This window comes from Candoia aspera, chromosome 5 (genome assembly GCF_035149785.1).
Source record: "Candoia aspera isolate rCanAsp1 chromosome 5, rCanAsp1.hap2, whole genome shotgun sequence".
Lineage (NCBI taxonomy): Eukaryota > Metazoa > Chordata > Lepidosauria > Squamata > Boidae > Candoia > Candoia aspera.
The window spans coordinates 46,856,008-46,879,309 of NC_086157.1; the positions used below are offsets into that span (position 1 = coordinate 46,856,008).

The 23,302-nt window shown below is 36.4% G+C and overlaps 1 protein-coding gene across 3 annotated transcripts in view; it reads right to left on the reverse strand.

Moving 5' to 3' along the window:
• Window positions 1–900: 900 nt before the first annotated feature.
• Window positions 901–23,302, reverse strand: part of CTPS2 (CTP synthase 2) — an 83,158-nt gene continuing 60,756 nt past the window's right edge. For 2 of the 3 annotated variants that reach the window (XM_063305131.1, XM_063305132.1), the window contains exons 14-19: window positions 20,678–20,774; window positions 16,221–16,276; window positions 14,024–14,120; window positions 10,770–10,914; window positions 4,228–4,335; window positions 901–2,321 (exon numbers count right to left, since the gene is read on the reverse strand). In XM_063305131.1, coding sequence (XP_063161201.1) covers window positions 2,318–2,321; window positions 4,228–4,335; window positions 10,770–10,914; window positions 14,024–14,120; window positions 16,221–16,276; window positions 20,678–20,774 — 507 coding nt within the window. In that variant the 3' untranslated portion in view covers window positions 901–2,317. Of the gene's footprint in view, window positions 2,322–4,227; window positions 4,336–10,769; window positions 10,915–14,023; window positions 14,121–15,796; window positions 15,968–16,220; window positions 16,277–20,677; window positions 20,775–23,302 lie in introns of those variants that run through there. The other variant, XM_063305133.1, reaches the window with a different exon arrangement.

Below are 23,302 nucleotides of genomic sequence, written 5' to 3' on the forward strand. Positions count from 1 at the left end.
CTATGGAAAAGACAGTGATTAACTTAAGAATCTAATTGCATCCTAAAACTCGCGGCTTATATCTTTCACTCTTTTATCTTCAGGTAAACTGCTCATTTATATAAAAAAAAATTATAAAAATGAGAAAACATGAGTTCTAACCATGTTTTTCTTCTAGTCCACAGCTGAATATAAAAGAACAACACATATATTTTAGCTTTGCTTTTTAATGTATTTTCAAATCCAGTTTGAACTTAACAAAAGTATTTAAGAAAAACCTGGTATACTTTAGATGGCAATAATCGTGTTTCAATGAAATGCAATCATCTAACAATATCAATTAACTTTCAAGGCAAATTATACTAGCATCACGTAAATAAATATACAGAGTATATGTTTTAACCTGTAGTCTTTGCCTGGGGGGGCAGGTATACTAAAATCTGTAGATCTTAAAATATATATTAACCAACGTATTATTTAAGACAATGGAAAGTCACTTAAAAACACCAAATTAGAGGATATTCCTATCAAATGTCTCTTATGGAGAACTCTTTTTTAACATGAAAAAATAAAGCATACTGTTTCTTAGTCTGGGAAGTAATTTTTTTCCTTTTGAAAAAAATGAGTAAAAGCATATTGCCAGGTGTCAGGCAACATGTACTCAAAGTCTCTAAAGATGCAGTGCAAATTGCTAATGAGCCAATGATTCTGCTTCTTTAGTGCAGCAGATATATTGACAAAAAATATAGTACTGCATACAGCTAACAGATGCACCAATCTTTTCTACGCTAAATATATTGGAAATGGGTAGAGGAATGTGCCCAAACAAATCACTTTTTTAGTAATTGTTTCTATCTTCCACAAACATTGTCCTAAAGTGGTATAAATGACCTGACATGAAGCGATGAATTTTTTTTTAAAAAAGTCTCTTTGGAAAATGGAAGCAAGGAATTGAGGTTTTACTTCTATGTTTACAACATCTCTCTAACCTCTATGGGCAACTATGGATTAGGTTGTTCCTCTAATTATTCCACACAAACTTTTTATGTGAAACTTATGATAAAAGAGGCTCCTACAAAGCCATTGGCTTTATCATTAGTGAAAGCTGTCCATGGCCATTTATGACAAACTCCCATTAGAACAGAAAGGAAGGCATCTTCCCCGACTTTTCCAACCCTGCTAGGAACATAAGTAGGAACTGAGCTCTCCTTCTAGCCCAGAGGGATGGATGGGAAAGCAAGTTTTATTAAGCTTTGAAAAAACAAAGGAATGCCTGGGGTTCCTGCCTATCTCCAAAGATTTCGGAAAGAGCCCATCTTAATACTTCCTAAAGGTTTGGAGGAAAAGACTCCAGGCTTTTCGGAAACTCAGATGGGTGGAAACAGCATACATTTCCTATGCTTTTTATCTTTATCCAAATTTTCCTACATATCCACCCCCAAAAAAAGTCATTGCTTTTCCTTCCAGCCATTTATATTCTTAAAAAGAAAGGAGGGCTTTTGTCCCACCACGAAAGGAAAGTGGCAAAAGCCTAATAAATGAAATACCAGGTTGTTTCATAGGTTTGCTATATCTTGTCTATAGGAAAGACAGGCTCCTTTTCAATGCTACACTTCCTGGGGGAAGTGAGAAACAGCAAGAGAAAAATAGGGAGACTAGAGAGATTTATATCTATTCTTATTTCTCATTAGCCCCTGCACATGGCAGAGGACTGGGGCTGAATTTCTAGTAAAGACTGAAACTTGGTTTGTAAGCCAAAACTGCTATTTGTCGGCTCAATATCTTGCATCCCTCTCTCATTACCTCGATATAGAAATCCAATCAATATTAACTCTGTCCGGGAAGAAATATCTACAGAAATGTGGATATAATGACAAAGTATATATAATGAGCATTTCTTATGAAAATAAGTTGCAGTGCATCAAATGTCCTTCTAACTGCAGCATGAAGAAAACAGGCCTAAGTAAAGCAAATCCTTATGACGCTGTATATTTTAGTTACATTTGTATGTTTTGTACGCAACACACATTTAAAATGATCCAGAAATAAATCCATAATATTCTGACACCTCCTTGCCACCAAAAGCTAGCACAAAGCTAACAAATTTATTTGAAATCATGAGGCAGGATGAGGTGGACTTTATGCAATTTAGAAAGAGTGATAATGTTGAAATGGAATTGATTTTTTTCTGGGGCAGCAGAAGCATTGTCAAGAACACGGGGACTTTCAGTAGGAAGCAGCTGCACAGATAGTATCTTCTCCAGTAGCTTTGCAACCTAATCCATTTTTCTTCTTTGGAATGGCCTTTTCAATTATGCTTTTTTCTTTTGCTTGTTTCTTATCTTGCAAAAAAGAGAAGAAGGTTAAAAAATGATTGTTATGTAACACCTTCTCTACATGTGCAATTAATATTTCTATAGCTGGCCCATAAATAAACTTTTGTCCTTGAAGTGGGAGGGAAACATTGGAAGAGAAATTCTGTCATCTGACTCTCTCTGCCAGACCCATCACTCACACTACTGAATATGACAGGCTCGTGTTGTCTGTCTAGTTTTGGACATAAGATTTGTGTGATCCTCAAAACATTTCAACTGTAGGAATCATGACTCATTCTATTGCTGGCATAGGAAGGGAAGAACCCGGCAACAGGCTTTCAGGTTGTGACTTCAATATCACAGGATGTGAAGTACAGAAGCAAGAACAATTCCAGCTAAAAACTATGAAGTTGTGAAAACACGTATGCCTCTTGTAATTGCAGCAGAAACCTAGAAAATATAGGGCAAAAGCTGCAGTCCATTTGAGTTGCACTTCTATATCCATTATCATTGAGTCAGCAGGGCTTGCTTATGAGTAGGCATGCACAGATTTGCAGTCTATGTGAGTCTGAAAGAACAGATGGAAAAATCAACTGCATTTGTACACATATTTGATGCAGTTCTACTGCACTGATTTAAACGTGGCCTACATTTACAGGAAATTATATTTGAAAAATATCCTTTTTAGAAATCTCTAAGCCAGACAACTGACTGCATCAAAATCAAAACAAACAAACAAAAAATATTCTATTTATTTGTTGCTTATATTTATATGGCCTCCTATCTCACACAAGGCAATTCGCACAAATAAAAACAGCAAATAAGTAAAAAATGATCATTACAAAAAGATAAAAGTAATTATTAAAAGAAGAATATATTAAAAAAAATTAAAAATATGCTCTACCGGTACTTTTTTTAGTATCTCAAATGAATGGGGAGGGTACTTTGGAATACCACCTGACAAATTAATTGCTCTGTCTATAAAAAAAAGCAGGTGTCATTTGGAAGCAACAGTTTCTAGAGTAAACAGAGGAGGGAAGGGAAGTGGGGTTCATATTGCTCAGAGCCGCTGTCCCAACAGGCACGTGGATGCTGGAGAATTTGTTTCTACCTTTTTAAATATACTGACCATGTAGATCGGAACAGAAGTATCCTTTGGATTGTGCATTTCTCCAAATACTGCTATGCAGACAAAAATATATACCTAAGGCAGGTATGGTCATCTTTTAATACATTTTGTGACTGTATTTATTGGGATACCCAAGGGGCACTGGTGGTGGGTGACACTGTCATCTTCAATAAGCAGGACAATTTAGGGGGAATCTATGTTTTTTAAACTGCGGGTGGTTAAAGCGATAACATTAGTATCTTAAGCTTTAAGACATCTACTGTATTTAGCATACTGATTTTCCCAAATCACAAAAATTTCCCTATTTTGGGTGAAAGGTTAAGGGTTTCTAGAAGTGCTATGTTGGCCCTTAATTCCCCAATTTCAAAAATTAAAAAGTCCAAACCTTTTGGCCCAATCTGTTCTACAAGGCTCTGAGGCCACAAATGGAGGTAAACTCAGAGACTGACACAGAAATTGGACGATATGGATTTGTAACAAAACAATACTACATTGATATGAGAAGAAATGCTTATTTACCACATTTATATTCTGCTTTTCTCTGCTGAAACAATCCAAAAGTGAGTGATTAGACCATCCTTGTTTAGGAATAATTAATTTCTTCTCTGGGCTTATGTCATAAATCAGTAGAACAAAGGACATGTTAAACATGACATCTGGGGGTGCAATCAGACATGAGTTAATGTGTCTTTGCATTTAGGGGAAGGAGTATATTAATTAACAGGATCGGTGCAATATGATATTCTGCTGGCCTTCTGGAGCAAGTCCTACCTTTGAGAAGTGGGGAGAATGGGATAGCTTTACCTGTCTTCTCTCTGCTTTTCTTGTGCTCCTGAACATATTAAGCTTGTTTCTGCTTCAGGAAGTTTTTTTTCTGGAAAACTCTCATCACTCAAGTCACTGTAGCTGTCACTAAACAGAAAAGAATAAATAATTTAAGAATCCAATTTTCACATAAAGTTTCCCGCTATCCATTGATCTCAGTGAAAAAGCAGCCAACATGTTGCTTCTTCAGATCTGTTCATTTTGATTCAAGAATTAAAGCAAGTAATTCTCTCATTGAAATCAATGGTGCTTAAAAGTACTTAGCTTCAGCTTGATTCAGTCCTTAGGCTAACTATACAGTAGTCATTTCATCATCTGAGACATTTCTTCCTTTGGAAAGCATATTAGTTACCCCAAAGGGAATAAGAACTTCATTCTGTAACCATGTGATAAATTGCCAAAATATAGAATATTTATCACAGGAAATAATAGATGGTTCATAAACAATATGGTCGGCTGTATTCACTCATTTTCCCCCACAGTATTTGAAATTAAGAAATTGCTTTAATATTTTCCATGGTGGGATAATCTACAAGCCCTCTTTATACTTTAGTACAGTGTTTCTCAAACTTGGCAGCTTTAAGATGTGTAGATTTTGACGCCCAGAATTCCCCAGCCAAGCATGTTGGCTGGGGAATTCTGGGAGTCAAAGTCCACACATCTTAAAGTTGCCAAGTATGAGAAACACTGCTTTAGAATGTAAAAGTTTTAAATCCTGCTGGATCCAGAGAAACTTAAGTGGAGTTCTCTCTGTGTAGTAATGTTTTCCAGCCCACTTCTCCCACCTCTACTCTCAGTACCTCAGTATTTTTTGCAGGTTTCTGTCAAGGACAAAGGAAAGAAACAAAAATGGATATAGAATGTGGTTCAATGTATTATGCTAACCCAGTCACTGTGGTTTGCATACTGTTGTTTATGACTTGCATGATGTGTGAATCCAGACAACTGTGGCTCATGCAATATATTATTAACATAATGTAGCGTCTTGCGTGAACATAGCCTTGATATGAATGCTGTACATCTCAGGCACGAGTGGAAAACCTGACTAGGAGGAAAGACTATGGGAAAGAATTCTTTCCACTCCACCCAGCATAAAAACAATCTCTCCTCATAATATTTTATTTCCTGAAATTATGTTTCCAGTAATCAAAATATGAGCTGCAATCACTAGTACAGATTCTCTCTGCATGAAACAAACAAACAGTTGTGTTCTGATTTCAAAATGAAAGAACTGCACTCAGAGTATTACAAGGAACTTTTACAGTGAGCTGTGTTCCAACTGAACAAAACTCACAATAATTTAAACATGGCACTAGAAGGTTACGGTTAGGGTTAGTCAAAACAAGCCCCTTGCTTTTTTGTATTTTGTCCTATAGGAGGTGCAATAGTATACTTCTTTGGCATAACTAGGAAATAATTGTTAATTAATAAATTAAAGCTGGATTTTGAAAAAACAGGCTAGAAATAGTATTGACACTTTTCAAATCTGGTGCAGGAGAAAACTCCTGAGAATACCATGGACAGCCAAGAAAACTAACCAATGGATTATCCAACAAATCAACCCAGAGTTCTCAGACGAGGCACAAATGAATGGGCTCAATTATCCTATGACACATTATGTGAAGTCCTAGCTCTCTAGAGAAGGCTCTAATGCCGGGAAAGGTAGCAGGAAAGAGAAGAAGAGGACAACCAGCAGCAAAGTGTGTGGACTAGGTTACCATGGCAATGGGTGCACTGTTGGAAGACCTGAAAGATCAGGTTAGGGGTCGATCGTCATGGAGAAAATCTAGCTATGTGGTCGCTAAGAACTGATGTCGACTGGATAACATATAATCAATCCATCAAAATAAAATAAAATCCCAGTTGCAAGCAATGAAAACAATAATTAAGCACACTTTTTAATAATAATTTAAAAAGCAACAGCAATCAATTCACAACACTGGCTAGAACAATTTAAGTACAGAAAAACTAAGTACTTTATTAGTTACCATTAGGGCTTTTTTCTGATCACATGCACAATTCACCCTTTTTGCATTTGGCAATCTGCTTTTGCAAACCACAATAAACAAATAAGAAAATATTTTGGATTTGGCAAGTTGAGACTTCCAGAGGAGTATGTGAACTGAAGATGGCTCTGCGAAAGCAGAGCCAATGACCGCAGCAAACACCAAGGAACCGGTGACAGACCAGTTCCTTGGAACCTCTCTGGATAAGGAGATGACAGGAGATTGCCCATATGTGCTCCGGATGGCTGCTCCTCACAAGGAGACTGCAGGACAGTGGTTTTCCGCAAGTTTGACTGCTGGGAGATGACCGAATTAGCCATCTTGCTCGCAAACGTGGTGGAGACTTTTAAAGGACACTAAATTTGCAAACCTCACTTTCTAATCACTTTTGGAAATTGTAGCTCATTAACTACTTCTAAGCTATTAGACACCTTCAGACCAACAAGTTTGAAAATGCTGAGTGAGTCTACCTTCAGTCCTGAATGAAAGACAAAATTAATCATAAGCTTAAGAATTTAAAGAATCTGAAATAAACAGCAAAAAGCTAAATAAGATTTTGATCTTAGAAAGTTTTAAATGGACTAAGAGTCCAGATAAAATTGGAATATTGAAACTTTTACAATAAGATTTTGGAATTTTGGAATTAATTATGACGAACAAACAGGTTCTTGTGGGAATAGATTGTGTTTCAGTTTTTACAAGACAAAACAAAGATAAGTAATTTCATGATTTAAAAACCTAGACACTAGAGGGGACTAAAGTTTTTAGATAGAGGAAAGATTTACAAACCTTTAAAATGTTGTAAAATGTTCTAACAATGAAAATACTGAAGGAGACATTTGAAGAATGGAAACAGTAGCCACAATATCAACAGTGTCAATAATGATGTTTGCTTCTATGAATCCAAAATATGTTATTGAAGAAATGACAAATGTAGAACAAATTTTAGCTGACAAGATAGAGATAGTATTGAAAGTGGATTTACAACTGACAGGCCAAGAGAATTACTTAGAAAAAGATGTTTCACTGGATCTACAAAAGAAACTGGCTGAGGCTTTAAAATTTAAAAGGGAAATACAAATGACAAACCAAGAGAATGACCTGGATAATTTTTTTCCTACTGAATTTACAAACAAGGCTTGTTAAAATCTTGAAGAACTCTGTGCAATGGGACGAAGAAGAATTGAAGAGAAATCAAATCCTACAACAATATTTGAATGAACTAAAGATTAAGACTGATAGAAGTAAAAAGAAGGAATATAAAGTTGGTTTATTTGATCAAGGTTAAAATAAGATATATTGTAACCTCTGGCAACCCTTTACCGACTTTCTGCTGACAGCAGGACTGAAAAGATGATGTTCTATGGATTTGTTTATAGATAAGAAAATGGATATGGGATGAAGAAATAAATGTTTGCAATCTTAGAGGGGTGAAGAGTCACTAAATTTGTTTATACTTGTGATAAAGATTGGAAGTCACTTCTTTCTACATTTTTTTTTCTTTCCATATTACATTCCTATTTTTCTATCTTTTCTCTTTCTCTTTTACTTTTAACTCGTTCTTTCTATTCTCTTTTTTTTAAAGTTTAGTTTGTATTAGATTTTACAATTATAATCATAATCATTTATATATTATTTATTTATTTATCAGATTTCTCTGCAGCCCATCTCATACCCAATGACTCTGGGTGGCTTACAGATAATAAAATTACAATCAGTAAAAACAGTAAAATCAATGCCATATAAATATACATAAGTAGCAATATAAATATAAAATATTTTTATATTTATGTATATTTATATATATATCCATAAATATAAAAAATATATACAAAAATATATTTATATTTTTTATATACAGTTTGTGTGTGTGTGTGTATACACATAAATAATTTGGCAAGCTGAAAGTTCAAAAGTTTAGCATTGTTATCTAAAGTGCTCAGAACAATGCACAGTTCTGCATTGGTAATCTTCCTGCAAAGCTTCACAAAGTAACAGGTTGTTTTGCAGATGTGAGCTAAAACCCCAATAGCATAGCAATACTGTATCTGAAATGCACATGAACTGCACAGTACACATTTTTACATTTAGCAACCTGCTTGAAAAAGAGCACAACACATAGAAAACACAAGGACGTTATATTCTAATACCTGAACCTCCTTATAGTAAAGAATGTAAAAACAATTGTAAATTTATACATACAGCAGTCTGTTTTAATATACCCAAAGTAGTTCTCAATCTCTGAGCATATGTTCTGATTTACCCTTTTACCCACTTGTTCTGTCAACAGTATCCAAACAATGGAAGCAGATATGGGAAGTGTTTTATGGCTTGAAGGTAGAAATCCAGTACTACCTTCCTTTGTAATAAAAAGGCCTTTCAAACAAAATTAATCAGTTTGCTAATATAATTCCTAAGCACTTGATGCAATATGGTCAAACTGTATTTTAATTAGTAAAACTAATATAGTACTTACTTCTTTCTGAATCTACCGAGGAAGCATGAAATAAAGGTTAATATTATGAAACAGTTCTCCATATTGCATGGAAAATTAAAATATACTCAAGGATAATATAACAGCATTATTTATTTATTATTACAATAAATGATAAAAACCACAAATGCTTTAGATTTAGTTCCCATTGCCTGCAACAAGATTTCTTACTGAGAAATCAATATCTAAGATGAACGTGTACTATGCTGTCCGGGGAAATGCCGATGTTGTCGTATCTGCTACACATACACAAAACTGACTGGGCAGTAAAAAAAAAGAAGGGATGAATTTGCATTTGCCATCACTGTGTTGTACTGTGTATGTATGATAATAGTTTGCATTGTTCCTAAAGCTGGGTCTGTCTAGAACAGTTTCCACAATTCTTATAAATACCGAATAATAAACAAATTTAAAACCACAAAACATAAATTACAATACTGACCATCATTATAAATAGATAAATGTAAGATCCTTGTGGCGAAAACCTCTCATTCAGTGGGGAGGGCACTACGGTGCCAGCCACCCCCAGGAAGAGCTATTGCAAGAGCTATTGGTGACCTTTATGGGAGAATTAACTTGAAATAACCCTAAATCATATGAATAAGCTTTTGAATTCCTGAATTATAGTTACAGAGACTAGAAGTGCATAAGAAACTTTAATAAATGTTCTGTATATGCCTAATAAATATAAAATATGGTTAATGTTGTATTAACCTCATTTTAAGAACTGTTCCAATGTTTTCAAAGCAACCTATTGATTTAAAACTGGATATTTAAGTTAATTATGCCAAACATCATAGATCATAAATATGCATTTTTATCAGGACCTTAATGCTTCTAATACAGAGACATTCCAGGCTTAGGTATATCTATTAAAGGGTCACTTGTCATTAGAAATACCAAGTTTTAGAAATCATGCATATACTGGGATTAAAAATCTGAGATAATGCATAATTAAGTTAAATAAATTGCCCAAAGCCTTCTGTGATAGAGTAGATTCAGCGTGTTAACATTTTGAAAGAAGAGCTACACTGATTCAAGAGGCCAGAATTATGGAAGCCCCTATTTGCTGCTTCCCACTTTTTTTGTAAGTTTCAGGTAGAGTTCTCCACAATATCCGCTTTTTAATAATAAAGGCTTTGACACAGTGATTGAAAGTACGCAATACTTTAGAGAGGTCATGACAATATTTTTTCCATTTTACTGTCCATTTTTTCTGTATTACTTTGCAAGGGTATGCATTGGTGATCCCACAGCAAATTATATCTGCCAAGGCTTTTCTCAGGTTGGAAAAAAAAAAAGGGAAACTGAATTCAGAAACTATTCTAGGCTGTGGCAGAATCCCAGAGACATAGCTATTGATGGGCTTGATATGTGGAAGATATATGTAATCAAAGTTTCTGTAATGGAAATCTTGATGCACATCATTATCAAAGAAAATCACTGTATAGTTTATAAACTTGACTGAAACAACATAAAAGAATAAAAATACAGCAAGTCCTCTTAAAATACAGATTCACCTTGGGGTTAAATGTACATTGACTGTGTTCACCTTACCAAAATTTAAAGTACCAGTCTAAGTCAACAGAGTGTTAAGAAAACTTGTCAGGGATTATCATGCCAAAGTAAACAAAATAATCTGGAATGTGTCTAAAATTGCAGTCCTAAACATATTAGATATGGCATAGATTCTGATTTATTCTAGTTTAAAGAATAATAAAACAACTACCTGTATTAAAGATCAGAAGTAGAAACTTCTGCCTTACTAATAAAAACTATCAATTACATACAAAATTATTTTAGATTCATTTATACCTAATGCAACATTCTTCACATTTTCAGTTTTTAACAGCACAAACAAGCATCCTGATACAACTTAATTTAGAAATACAAAACACCAAGCATCACCTACATTCCCTGGAGGAAATCATAATTGCCATAGAAATGGTAAGAGGAGGAGGAGGAGGAGGAAGAAGAGGAGGAGGAGGAAGGGGGATAGCTCAAACAGAAAGCATGATTACCTAGGAGACAATTTACATCCATGTTGCAGGTATGCACTGAGTGATCCTGTTGCAGCAAGTAAAAGGCCACGGTATACAGGTGAAGGCTTCATCGGTCTGGAGGAGAACTCTGGATGGAACTGAACACCGATGAAATATGGGTGATCTAAAGACACATAATACAGAAAAACTGAAGAAGCTAGTAATATCATACCACAAAAATTAAAAAATTCTTCAACATAAAACAATTGTTTTAATTATTGAATTATTAATAATGATTAAATTATTAATTATTAATGATCAATTCAATTCTGATTTTACACAAATGTATATGGATTGTGTTATTTTGGTGACATAAGCAAGAAGATCTTACTATACTGTATAAAGGCAGTGATTCTTATTTTTCATAGGGTGGAGGTGAGGCTGAAATTGTATAGTTTTGGCTGATGTCTGGGAATGGTAGCTATTCTCAGTTAGATTGCAGTGTTGAGTTCAGTACAAGATCTCATACATGATTTTGGCATTCTTAGTGGTTATCATCTATGGGGAGAAGGTAGAGAAGCTTCTTGAAAATCCATCTGGTGACTACCTGTGCTAGCCTGCCAACTACTATCCTACTATATTCAGTTGCTAAATAATTCAGTTTGATGAAAAAGACAACTTTTGGAATAGCTTTCCATTTAAAACATAATACACAAGGAAATCTGCCTAATATTAATGAATATGGCACTGCCATGCCTTAGCCTTTCCAAAATGAATAGTTTGAGTTAATAGTTCACAGTAGAGACCAAGATAGACAGAACTGGCTATTCAGTCCAGGAATCTACATCTGTCTGACAGAGACCTGTCCAGACTCTACCTGAATATATCAAGTAAAGAGAGGTCACCACCTCTCGGTAATTGGTTACACTGTGAACTGCTCTTACTACTTTATATCCTTCCTAACATTCAAGTAGAAATGGCCTTCCAAGTTCATTTTGCTGCTCTATGCTTCTTTCTAGTCATTCCTGGATTGTCTTTAAGATGCTTAAAAATCACCTGCTTTATAATGTAATCTAGAATCTTCCCAGGTATCAATCTCAGGCTCACTGCTGTTTTCCTTTGTCCCTTTTTTTGAAAATAAGAACATCAGTCTTCCTCCAGTCATCTGGAACTTCACAAACCTTCAGAATTTATCAAGGATGACGAATATAGCAGTTTACTTAAATAGCCTAGAAGGGCAATCCTTCTGGCCCTGGAGATTTAAACTTGACAAACTATCTTATTTTACTTTCTGAAGGTGTAACTACCTTAGCAGATTGTGGGAATACTGAAGAAATAATACATCTTGAAAACCATTTGATAAAGTTATCCATTATTTGATTAGGAAGCTTAGTTATCCATCTCTTATACAGATCCACAGCTGACTTAAACCCATACTTAAAAGTGCTCATTAATGGATCCTCTTCAAATTGGAGTGAGATATCCAGTGGGATGCCACAAAATTTGGCCCTGAACCTTCTTTTGCAACATTTGTATTAATGACTTAGTTGAAGAGGTAGAGGGAATGCTTATTAAATAAGCATATGTGATAGCTAAATTCCTAAAAGGCAGAAATAGAACAATCATGAAAGGTTAGCAAAGGTTGCTAAAGCCCAAAATGAAATTTAATTAAGATAAATGCAAATGCTTACACTTAGAAAACAGAAAACAAATACACTGTTATAAGATGGGGGATACTTGAGTTAGTAATAGTTACACATAAAAGGAATTTTGGAATTGTGGTTGCTCACAAGCAAATTATCAGTCAGCAGAATGATGTGGCTGCTAAAGAAGACCAATGTAATTTTAGGCTCCATCAGTAACAGTTTATTTTCCTGACTATGGAAGCAACAGTTCTACTCTATTCTGCATTGGTCAGACCCCACTTCAAGTCCTATGCCCAGTTTTGGGCACTACATTTTAAGAAAAGCCTAGAGAACCTGGAACAGGTTAAGAAAAAATCAACAACAATGATCAAGGAACTACAGGTAGTCTTCACTTAATGACCACAATTGAGACCAGAATTTTGGTTGCTAAGCGAAGTGATCATTAAGCAAATCTGCCCCGATTTTATGATTTTTTTTGCTGCAGTCATTAAGTGAATCACCATGGCTGTTAAGCAAACCACGTGATCGTTAAGTGAATCATGCAGCTCCCCATTGATTTTGCTTGCCAGAAATCATCCGAAAAGATCGAAAATGGCAATCCCGTGACCACGGGATGCTGTGATGGTCATAAATGTGAACCAGTTGCCAAGCACCCAACTTGTGATCATATGACCGTGGGGATGCTGTGACGGTCATAAATGTGAGCACCAGTTGCAAGTCGGTTTTTTCAACACCATCGTAAGTCTGAACCATCACTAAATGAATGGTCATTAAGTGAGGACTACCTGTAGAAAGAACTAGTTACTTACTCGTAACTAAAGTTCTTTAAGTAGTCATCTGTAAATTCACATGTGAGATTTATGTGCATATGCTCAGGAGCAGGAACCACAGAAACCAAGACTAAGAAAGATAAACTGGTTTCTTATCTCAAGTAAAGTTCAATTGGTTATCTCTGAATTCACACACACACACACAGGCACAGGCACATAATATATGTTCAGGATTATATTGATCATGAGGAGCCAAGTCTTATGAGAAGTAACTACATTTAGCCTTCAGAAAAGAGGGTAGAAGGAGAAGTAACTTTTCAAGTACAGGAAAGGATGTCAGATAGGACATCTATAGTTCTCTATTATTTCATACTACAGGATATGGAAGGCCAATTTTGGATGAATATCAGGAATAACCTGTGTAACAATTTGACAAAGGCAACAATTACCAAAAAAGGTGGTGTGTTTCCTTTACTGGAAACATTCAAGCACTGGGCTGGACAGCTACTGAAAGATGAGCTTGGACCCAGTTGTCCCTTAGAAGTCTACAATATAATTGTAGATCACGGGATGATCCATGGCACAAATTTATGGATGGCTAGATTACAGAAACGGCTTTTTGTGCCAATTTTCATTAGTATATTTCAGGTTTTCATAGTTAGATAAATGTACATCCTTATTTTCACAGAAAGCTCATGCTAGGTCTCTGCAATAGTTCCATTTTTAATGTGGCAACAATGCGCACCCCTAAATTTCAAGCACTAACAAATGTCAGCACTGACTCTTACAGATTCGCCCTGTCTCCATGCATTTTCGGTAACATTAATTACATTTCATCCTTCATATCCAAGGTGTTGCCAGAAGCCAAAGTCCTCACCATCCAGTTCAATGATCTCCATTCTCTTCCCTTCCGTGTCATGACCAACGAACTTCAAGCCTTTATCTTCAAAGAAGTGAATCAATTCAGGATTTACCTGGAATGGGGGAAAGCAAACAGGTAAAAGATGAATGGACTGCTTCAAGAATTCTAAGATAGGTACTGCCATAGTTGTGAAAGTTGATATGCGGACCAGGATCTGTACTGGCGGTGAAGTGTTTCTACTTATCTGCAATCTTCTTACAGGACTTTATTATTTTTAGTAGCTCTAATTAAGAAAAGCTTTTGTAACAATCAAATAACAGGCTGATTCAGCCGTTATAGCCTAATCATAGTTTGAAAATAATGGAATGAGGCATAGATGCACATTCCCTTCTCTCTCATATTCTGTGCAGAGATGGCTTTTTCTTGTTCATTCAAACCTGTCTCGTTCTTTATGTAATAATCAACAATCAATTTTTATGTTATTTTAGCAAAGAATTGTATCCAAACTGGCTTCCAATACATTCACTAGAAACTAAAATAAAGTCAATAATCTTTTAAATAGGAAGTCTTACAAATAACCATTTAAAAAACTTCATATAACTTAAAATTACTAATAATCAGAATTTGTTTTTTCTAGATAATTTGCAGTATGAAAAGTTAATCCCAGGTATGGGAAACAAATAAAGCAAAATGCAGCCAGACTTTCTTATAGGGTAAAGATAGCTTAGGGATAATGGGTGGAATCCAAACATGGCTACAGTATGCATGTACCAAAATACATGGATATTAGATTCTCTAGCAAGAGGCGTTGCCCCTCCTTTAAAAGCAAAGCAAAGAGGAAAAGGACATTTCACTGAATTTCTTCTGGACTTGGCTTGTTTATTAGATATGTGAGAGATTACAGTACAAACAGCTACTTGTAAATACAGCAAGCAGCAGCCCATTTTTTTCTACAATATTTGGAAGTTTAAACATATCATGCGGAAGGTATTAGATTTCTCTGAAGGCTAAATATATACCTTATTTCTTTATTTACTTTGTAGTATTTATATACTGGCCCAATCAACACGTAGCAAAACAGACCCTCCCAAACCCACATTAAAACAAATAACAACAACAACAACATAGTCAGCCACAAAAACATTTGCCAAAGGCCTATTGAAACAAGAAGGGGAGAATCTTACCTCATTTAACCCACAGGTAGAAGAGCTTATATTGCAGAAGACCCTATCTACTTTCTCAGATTCCATAACCTCAAAAGAACCCAATATTGCAACTACAGATGTCCCATATGACATCTTTTCCACCACCACCCCTTCACTTGACTGCTAAGTAAGCATCCAAAGCAGAAATAATAAAAGTAACTTTACCCAGCCTATCCTATTCCAACAGGGTTCAAGTCACCCTGAAGAGAGTCATTGACCAGTAATCTATGAACACAATAAGCATGGAAAGGCTACATGATTTGCCACTCTTCTTGTCATCAGCTAGGCTCCTCTCTCTTAGCCCAACTCACCTCGCAGGGCTGTTGTTGTGGGGAAAATAGGAGCAGGAAGGAGCATTAGGTATGTTTGCCACCTTGAGTTATTTATAAAAATAATAAAGGCAGTTTTAAAATAAATAAAATAAAATAATGTGAGCAGAACCAATGCTCAGTCATATTCATATTTGTTTTTATGCCACTTTTCAATTGTTTCACCTTCCATAGATCCTCAGAAAAGAGGGAAGAGGTCTCACTTGAGCATCTTTTCCATTGCTATGGTGTGAAATTGAACTGCCTACCTAATTGTTGGAAAAATCCCCAATCCCCTCTTGAAACCTTCCAGATCCAAGAGGTGACTGGAACAGACCATCCTAAAAGGTTCTTCCTACTTGCAGAGTTCCAGGATGCCCAGAGTCCTCAGTTTGACAATGGCAAAGGGCCCAAAGCAATGCTCTCCATGTTCAGATTATGTCTATCTTCCACCAAGTAGAAACCAGACTAAGTATGTGCCCAACTTCATGCATCAGAGCAACAACCTGTTACAAGCTTATGGTTTCCATTATGGACATGAATTTATGAACCTGTCTAGACTCTTCTCCCAGCATATAAGGATTCCAACACAAGCCTCAAGATGATGCCAAGTTCTGCTATACTATAAAGTGATACATGTCATTATCTTAATATGGATAATTTAAAAAAAACTGGGAAAAAAGGTTAGGCGTCACTCACCTCATAACGATGCCTATGTCGTTCTTCTACAAAAGCTTCATTACCATAGAGTTTCCCTAGAAAAAAAATCACAAGCTTTAAAAAAATACTCTGCTACTAACATTGTTTGTTCATACCCTATTAATTTCTAATCAATTCTACAAGAGCTTAAGTACACAAATATTGTTCAGCAATCCAATCCAGGAGATTCACATATTTGAATTAGAACAAAGGCCAAAAAAGAGATCGGAATTTTAGAGTTCTTTAGGTCTGTTCCCCCCCTCACCTGCAGAGGGAAGGCACAGAACAACTTTGCCAAAGATAAGCAGATACTCCAATTCTGAGTCATGAGATGAAGGGAGAAACATATGTAAAAAAGGGAATCCTCAAGAGAGTTGTGGTAGGGAAGATAGAACATCTGTTATAAACTCCACTAGGTAGATAAAGAGAGATACTTTTCAGCAAGCTTTTTCAGATAGTAAAATACACAGTCTTTATAAAGCTGTGAAGGTTGGATGAAGAGGTGAAGGGCACACTATACAGCAGTGTTTCTCAACCTTGGCAACTTCAAGTGTGGACTTCAATTCCCAGAATTCCTTAGCCAGCATGCTGGCTGGGGAATTCTGGGAGTTGAAGTCCACTCAGTTGAAGTTGCCAAGGTTGAGAAACTCTGCTATACAGAGTATATTCTATTATACAGTATGCAATGTAATGCTGTATTATACTGGTCAGCTCTTCCTGACACCTGGTCCAGAAGGCAAATCAGAGACTTTTACTGCAATACTGGCTCCTACTCTGTATCTGTTATGTAATTATTATACCCGTAAGGCAGCTGCTCATATGTAGGCAGCTGCAAATGTGATATGGATGGAAAGTCTGATGAGAAAAGAAAAAGAAGTTCTATATATCCCATCAGTCAGAGCAGGAACTAGTAGTCAGGTTCAATAACCATTTCTCTCCACTTAAGATTAAAGTGACTCCAAGCTTGCTTCATCATCTTTCTGGTATATGGCAGACCCATCCATTAACTGTTGCAAAATAGTTCATATCCATTTTAATTTTTGCACTTGATATTTGTTTATTTCCCCATCATAGTAGCTACCATAGCAGTCATATAAGATATGCAGAACAGTCCTTCCTCGCTGACTAATTTTTTCTCAAGCTTACTTGAGCATTTGTCTAAGCTCTGGAAAAGCAACACTGATTTAATTTTTATTTATTTAAATGCTTTATAGCTGCCTACCTCAGCAGTGACTCTGGGCAGCATGCAAAGATTAAAACCACCACCACAACGTATTGCCATGACACCCTGGTTCAAACAACAACCCTGAAAACAAAAAGCCACGTCACCAGCAAAGCTCATCTACCCTCCTGGTCTAATGTAAATTATATTGGTGCACCGAGATGAAGGCATATGAATTATCGGTGCCATGACATGAAGGCTCCATTGTGAGGACGTGCCCTTGGCAAGCTTCATACCATGGCAACTGGGATGGAGGATGAGCAGTCTGGGCCCCACCTGACAACCGCATTACAAAGTCGAAGAATTAGGAACGGTTTCTAAATCAGCCCTTTGAAAAGCCACAAACTAGTCAATGAAACCAGTTCTAAATTAGGTGAACCAATGAACCATGTGATAAAAGATTATTTTATTCAGCAGGTTGTGCAAACCTAGCCCTTATAGTTTCTAAACCACATTTACAGCTTAGTGACCCAGTTAATTATGGTTTCTTCAATAAGCATCAAGAAGAATGTTAATAGGTTTGGCATTTGCCAAGTTCATAACTTGAATGATTCATGTTATATTTATTGAACTATAATGTTGGTAGATTTCTTTTTTAAATCAGCTTTCATGTAAATGTAGTCTTATCCAAGAACAGGAAATATTTGAACACATATGTAATAAATCAACAATAATAAAGGAGGGGCTGTGCTTGATTCCTAAAGGACCTAGAAAACAAAGTTTAGGGGTTAAAAACAAAGCAGGTCAGTTGGAAAATAAATTAGATTGTAATGTATTGTGGACCCCTGGTCTATGTTAGAAAATGTAATCTTTCTAAACCAGAGAATTTTTCTGACTCCTGCTTGGTTCAAACTGTGCAAAGTCCTCATTCTAAGGAGAGAATACAAACAGACATACAGTTCCAAAGAGGTAACAGACTGGCAAAATATATTTTATTCAATTCAAGTTCATGTTAAATTCAAAAACCTAGTAATTGGAGATATGGTATATGTTCTTCACAATGACTTTATTCATTTTTATATTTATACAGTTATTTGTATCCTACCTCATCTATTGCTTCTGAGCAGCCTGGGGCTCCTATTCCAAAGTGAGGAGCTATGACTCTCATTCCCACGGGGAATCTGTGTACTCCCCTATCAGCCAGTACATATTAGACAGGTAGGTTCTACCTGCAGCAGGTGGTCCCAAAATAATAATGACCCAACCAGAACCTTGAGCTGCACATAGAACTCTCCTGGTAGCCTCTGCAGCTCACACAATATTTGTATAATTCTGTTGTGCTGGCTCACACAATTAGTAGGTAGGCAGCTGCATTTTGTACTAGTTGTAACTTCTGAATTACCTTCAAGGGCAGTCCCAAATAAAGTGCAGTAATCCATCAGCAAGATGATGGTGCCCACCCTATGGAATACTCTTCTCCCAGAGGTGAGGCAGGCCTCCATTCTCCTGGCCTTCCAGGTAAAAACTGAGCTCTGCCATCTCGCTTGGGACAGGAAGGGGGGGAGACAATCCTGGGGGTGGTTAGCACCCTAAAGAGGCTCCATGATTTTATGAATTTACAAATTTAAATTAAGAACTGTTAATGCCGCCATCTTGGACTTTATATTTTATACATATATTTATATCTATATTTGTTTTTAAGAAATATGGTTTTTTAGTGTATTTTAATTTGTATTTATTTTTAGTTTTATTGTAAACCACCCAGAGTCACTTCATGCAAGATGGGCGGTGACAAAATTTGAAATATAAATAAACAAACATAAATAAATAAAGGTAAGAGCTCCTGCTATGTAACCCCATTGAGGTAGGCTAGGTCAGGAAACAGACATTGCAAGGATTACAGGAATGCTACTTTATTGTTGTAGGGTATAATAACAGAACCTTGAAAGCCTGCCAGTTCCTCTCTGCCCCCTCTTATACCAAATAGAATCAAGGTGGGGTTATTCTGAGTTTATTTCTCACACCTTCCTCTTACCCAGGACTGAGTTGTCTTTTATTCTCCCTTAATGGCTCCTCAATACCTTTGCACTAAACTTGGCTAGAGAATTCCACTCCAAAAAAGGTTGCAACTGGTACACTAGACAAAGCTGGGCCACTAGCCACAGCCTCTATCTGCTGACCCAATAAGAGCCATAGGTCCTGAAGGACCACCTGAATGTGTACCTGCTCCTTCAGGAATGGGGCAACCCAGTCCAGAATTATAGGCAGAACTATCCTGGAACTTGAAGGCTTGCGAACACACACCACCACCCTCTTGCTTGGCCTATATTGCCCCACCCAGTACCTCACAATCTTCAGGCATTGGGTCAAGACTTCCACCACATCTACTAGACCTGGCTTAGAGATATACAAGTATAATTATATACTTAGCATTCTGATGATACCTTACCACCAACTGACAGATGTCCTCCTCAGTGGATTTGCATAAATTTAAAAAGAATGGGGGAAAGGGCCAAGCCTGGGGCAGACAAAATAGGAAAGCCCAAAGTGTTCAATCTCTCCCTGACCACACTGAATGAAATGACCTACTCAGGAAGAAGCAGAATGATTGTAACTAATGCCTCTCCAACACCTTCTCAACACCCTTTCCCAAAAGGAAAGGTTGGAGATGGGTGACCATTGTCCAAAATAACTCCTTACATAGTTATAGACTACAAGCAGAGATTTTGTAACTCTGTGGCAGGAGATGAACTTTGGCTTTGCTTATTAACGAACTCAATTCTTCTGATGCCACTGATCCCTTCCTTTCCTCATCCTACTTTTGGATAGGAGGGGGTGTTTGTCCTTGATCAATTATTTATCAGAAAGTGAAAGTAGAACCTTGTTCTTGCTGCCTGTTGCCAAATCAATCAATCAATTAATTAATTAATTAAAGAAATGAGAGTAATGCTGCATTTTGTTCTGCTTTTTCCATGGTGATAAAGGTGAAGATGTTGCTTCTATCACAGTCTCGTAAACTAAGCTTCCGTAGAACGCACCAGCAATAAGTAGCTGCTACTACATCCTTCAGAATCCTAATTTGAAGAGAAACTTCATTCTGCAATCATTTTATCTCTGCCTTAAAATTTTCTAGTGGTTTCTGAAAGTAGAAGCTTAATAGCAGTTACAAATAGGATTTAAGACAAGACATTGAATTAAATTAATGTTATACTTAAAACAGTATATATTTGAACAAGATACTAGATATGATTTGAACACAAAAGCAAAAGATTCAGCCCAAGATGGTATGACTTACTTAAGATAGAGTCTTCTGTTTTAAAGATAGTTTTTCTTTTCCCTAGTCTCATTGTTCCTCCCATGTCACCAGGATTATGTTCAGGCATATCAATGACCTTAAGAAAGAAAAAACATTTTTGCATCATTTATCCTTTGGACAAACCAAAGACATAATAATTGAAGTATGTGTCTATAAATCTATCTGTATTTCTATTGTCAGATTTATATAATAATCCACCAGCAATTTATTTATCACTGAAATCAAAATGGTAAACATTATCCTGGAAGAGTCCTAATAATCAGTTCTAATCTTTTATATATAGAAATAATATTTATTTACACTCATACTGATGTATGATTTGTTCCAAAGCAGCAGTAGAATATGAAAGATATCCATGTTATTTTTTATTTATTTATTCGACTTATATGGCCTCCCATCTCAAATACATGTTTCTGGGTGGCTAATATTTCAGAAGTCCAAATTGTTTTAATGTTATATTATGTCATGAGTACTGATGGTGAGCAGGAGGGGGCCTCTATCCAGGGGGGAAAACGCATGCATAGTTCTGAGGAGTTAAGCAGCCATTCAAAGAGACACAGATCAGACCCGCCTTAACTTTTGGGGTTTATCTGTCTGGGTTTTTCCCACACTTTTTCAGTTTGTTAGGATTTTCTGTCTAATGTAGCAGTAATAAAGTACTAGAGACCTATTCCTTGTCTCAGCATGGTTCCTGGCTGTTAGGACATCAATCCTAACAAACTGAAGAAGCGTGGGAAAAACCCAGACAGATTAACCCCAAAGTCAAGGCGGGTCTGATCTGTGTCTCTTTGAATGGCTGCTTAACTCCTCAGTACTACACATGTGTTTTCCCCCCTGGATAGGGGCCCCCTCCTGCTCACCATCAGTACTCATGACATATTACAATCCTATACGTTGCTACTCAGAAATAATTTTCAAAGCTAAAGGCACTAAATGGCAAAGTTTGAACTACAGCTGTAAAGTTCTTTTGATTTAAATGTAGAGTGTATGAATGTAGAGTGCATGATTCATATAAAAAAATAACCTTAAGTGGCTTCACTGCATTAATGATGTGGCCAAATGCTTTCAGACAACATGTGAAAGATGATCCTCACATAAGTAGCTGCCACTGTAACATTTTAAATTTCTGTAATCTTCCAGACTTATTTAGAGAGAGAGAAAAAAATTTTTTTTAAATATCCTGAACACTAATTTCTTTTCTTCATAAGTATGTGACATGTGACAGTTATATTCTTGGTCCCACACAGGCTTGTTTCATACATTACAGTGAATCGTAACTTCTTTTGTTCACCTTTAGCTTAACAAGTTCTGCAAACCATTATACTATGATTAGTAAACCATAGGTTATAGCTCCATGTTACATGAGAATCCAATTTTTGCTAATTTAACAAACCATAATTAAAGAAAACAATAATTTAGCTTTATGTATCTGAACTCAGTGATAGGTTACTTTAACACATGCTAAGCTGGAAGTGTTAAGTATGGATTGTTACACACTTATTCAATATATACAGTGCTAACCCATAATTAGAGAGCCAATTTGGTATAGTAGTTAAGGCCCCAGGCTGGAAACCAGGAGATTTTGAGTTCTGGTCCTGCCTTAGGCAGAAAGCCAGTTGGGTGACCTTGGGCCAGTCATTCTCTCTCAGCCCTAGAAAGGAGGCAATGGCAAACCACTTCTGCATAAAGCTTCCTTGAAAACATGCATAGATTAGGAAATTATCTTGTTTATATTATCCACAGGTAAATTCCATTAAGCTAAGGCACTGGAAAACAAATCCAATATGAACCAATTTTAAGATAACAGGAGATGAAACACACACAATGCTTCCTATAACTCAACCACACTTCTGGGATTGGCAGCAAGATGAAGGATTGGGCACTGTCTTGATCTAGCCCTCCTTACATTATAGCTTTCCTCTCATCTTGGTTTTAAACCTGACTGAACACACGTAACAAGGACTTAATGATAACTAAGATTTAACAATGCTTGTTTGAGGATGGTGTCAACATAAAGCTGAGTATAGTGAATGAGAGCAGGGGGAATTCATGCCATTGTCAGTAGCGGGTGTAGGTGGCAGATGCATGATCCTACTATCTGATCCCAAAGCTTAACAAAGGTTATGGAATGAGCTTCAACAGGTTCCAGTGAAGCACCTATGCATATGAACTGAACAGGCTTTGTTTCTGAGTCTTCTTATGGCATGAGTAACCACACAGGGGTAGAGGAAAGCAAATGACATTACAAGTGTCATGATGTCTGTAGGTTGAGTCACGGCAACTGGATTTCTTTCTTTTTGGTTGAAACATTTCTCTGCTTGTCCAAGCAGCGAAATGTTTCAACAAAAAAAAAGAAAGAAATCCAGTTGCCATGACTCAACCTACAGACAATTCCACCTGGATGACTGAGAATCTTCACTGACATAAAGTGTCATGATGTAATCACACAAATAATGTGAATAATGTAATTTGCATTGTTTACTCAACATCATGGGGCCATTGTGGCTTCTGATGGCCACCCATGTCCTTCTGCTTTATTCTTCATTTGGATAACATGGGGGATGGAATAGCAGTGTTCCTAGAAAAGCAGGACTAAACTTGAAA